Genomic DNA, 1,838 nt, shown 5'->3' on the forward strand with positions numbered 1-1,838 from the left:
ACCTAATTGTCACAAATTATATTACGTATTTTAAATTTCTTAAAAACAATAAATTTTAATGAATGTCTTTAAGTTGATTTATTTGTCTTAATTCATATTATGTTCATATAATTTCTCAACACAACAAAATTTAAGGAATGTCTTAACTGACACCTCAAAGTAATGGTTTCCCGCTATATATTAGATAAACCGTTATTCTCAAATATATATTTAAATTTACTTTAAGAAATTGCATTTTTAAACTATGTCAAAAAATAATACGTCTTCTCCAATTGAATATGCTGCTCCAATATCTGATTTGATGAATCTGACGAAGAAAAGATTGGATAAAAGAAAGACTATAGATGAACAAAACCCTGCAGATCATAACGATAGCGAAAGAAGTTCAAGTTTTTCATCCGGTCAAACAGAAATTGAAGTTGATGCTCAGTCTATTGAAGAAGCAGCTAAAACTACATACGAATATTACTCAATCGAGGAGGAAACATCAAAATGGATATGCAATCAATGTAATAATAACAGACCTAAAAAGTACTCTTGTAAAACATCAAAGAGTATATTAGATTACCATCTTGAACATGATCACAAAATAATAACGCCGAAAAAAAAACGAACTATGAGTGGCTTGTCAAAAGAAGTTAGCGATAAGATTGATAGAGCTCTTTTAATTTTCATTATTGCCTGTTGTCTTCCATTTTTGTTGGTAGAAAGTAGTGCATTTAAAGAATTTGTTTTGTGTTTAAATCCAAAGTATAAAGTGCCTTGCCGAAAAAAGTTAAGATCTCTTTTAACTGATTTATATCGAGAAAAAGTTGAACTTTTGAAATCAAAATTATTATCAATTAAAGTTTTATCTATTACTACTGACGGATGGACGTCTTGTCAAAACTATAGTTATATATCTGCAACTGCACATTTCATTTCTGACAAAACAAATTTCATCAGTTTTTGTTTGGGCTTTGCATACCTTAATGGCCGCCATGATGCAGATAATTTAAAAGAGGCTTTGCTAAAAATCGTAGAAAAGTTTAAAGTAGATGATAAAATAATGAGTATAGTATCAGACAACGCCAGTAACGTACGCAACTGTCTAAATTCTTTAAAAGTTTGTTTAAACATTCAACCAATAAGATGCATGGGACATGTTTTGCAATTAGTTGTTAAAAATGTCATAGATTTAGTTGGAGAAGGTGAAAAAGATACTTCGTCTAAATTCTTTTTCATTGCAAGAACATTAACTAAGTGCAGGAAAACTGTTACATCTTTCAATCATTCTTCTCAACTTAATGATTTATTAGAGGAAAGTCAAACACGACAAGGTGTCGAAAAAAATCACATACTTCATTTGATTCAAGATGTAAAAACTCGTTGGCACTCTACGTTTCTCATGGCAGAGCGAAAGCTTAAGCTTCACTCCTACGTAAAAGATATCTTTAATTCGAAACAACAATGATGAAATGGTTAACTTAAAAGAAACGGTAAATGCTTTATTAAGCAGTAATCATGTAAGTGTTTTACTATCTGGCGATAGGTATGCAACGTGTTCTTTAATTATTCCAAGTATAAAGTACCTTGAGAAGCAGCTGAGTAAGAATAAAAGTGAGACTCCTCCTTTAATTGTAATATTGAAATCACATTTGTTAGAATCTTTACAAACTTACAAAGATTCTTATGAATTAGAGAATAATTCCTTTTTATTGTGTGCCACTTTTGGATCCAAATTATAAAAGTTTTCAATTCTTTGAAAAGTACGAAAAAAAGAAATATTTAAAAATTGTGAAAGAATTTTTGTCAGATTTTTATCTCTCAAAAAGAGTTGGTGAAATAATTCCAATTAA

The 1,838-nt window shown here is 29.5% G+C and overlaps 1 protein-coding gene across 1 annotated transcript; it reads left to right on the top strand.

The window, feature by feature from the left end:
• The first annotated feature begins 244 nt into the window (after positions 1 to 244).
• On the top strand, positions 245 to 1,453 carry LOC136083232 (uncharacterized). Its single transcript, XM_065802633.1, has one exon. It carries the CDS (start codon positions 245 to 247, stop codon positions 1,451 to 1,453), a length of 1,209 nt encoding a protein of 402 aa, XP_065658705.1.
• Positions 1,454 to 1,838: the final 385 nt, after the last annotated feature.

The sequence above is a fragment of the Hydra vulgaris genome, chromosome 08, assembly GCF_038396675.1.
Source record: "Hydra vulgaris chromosome 08, alternate assembly HydraT2T_AEP".
NCBI lineage: Eukaryota > Metazoa > Cnidaria > Hydrozoa > Anthoathecata > Hydridae > Hydra > Hydra vulgaris.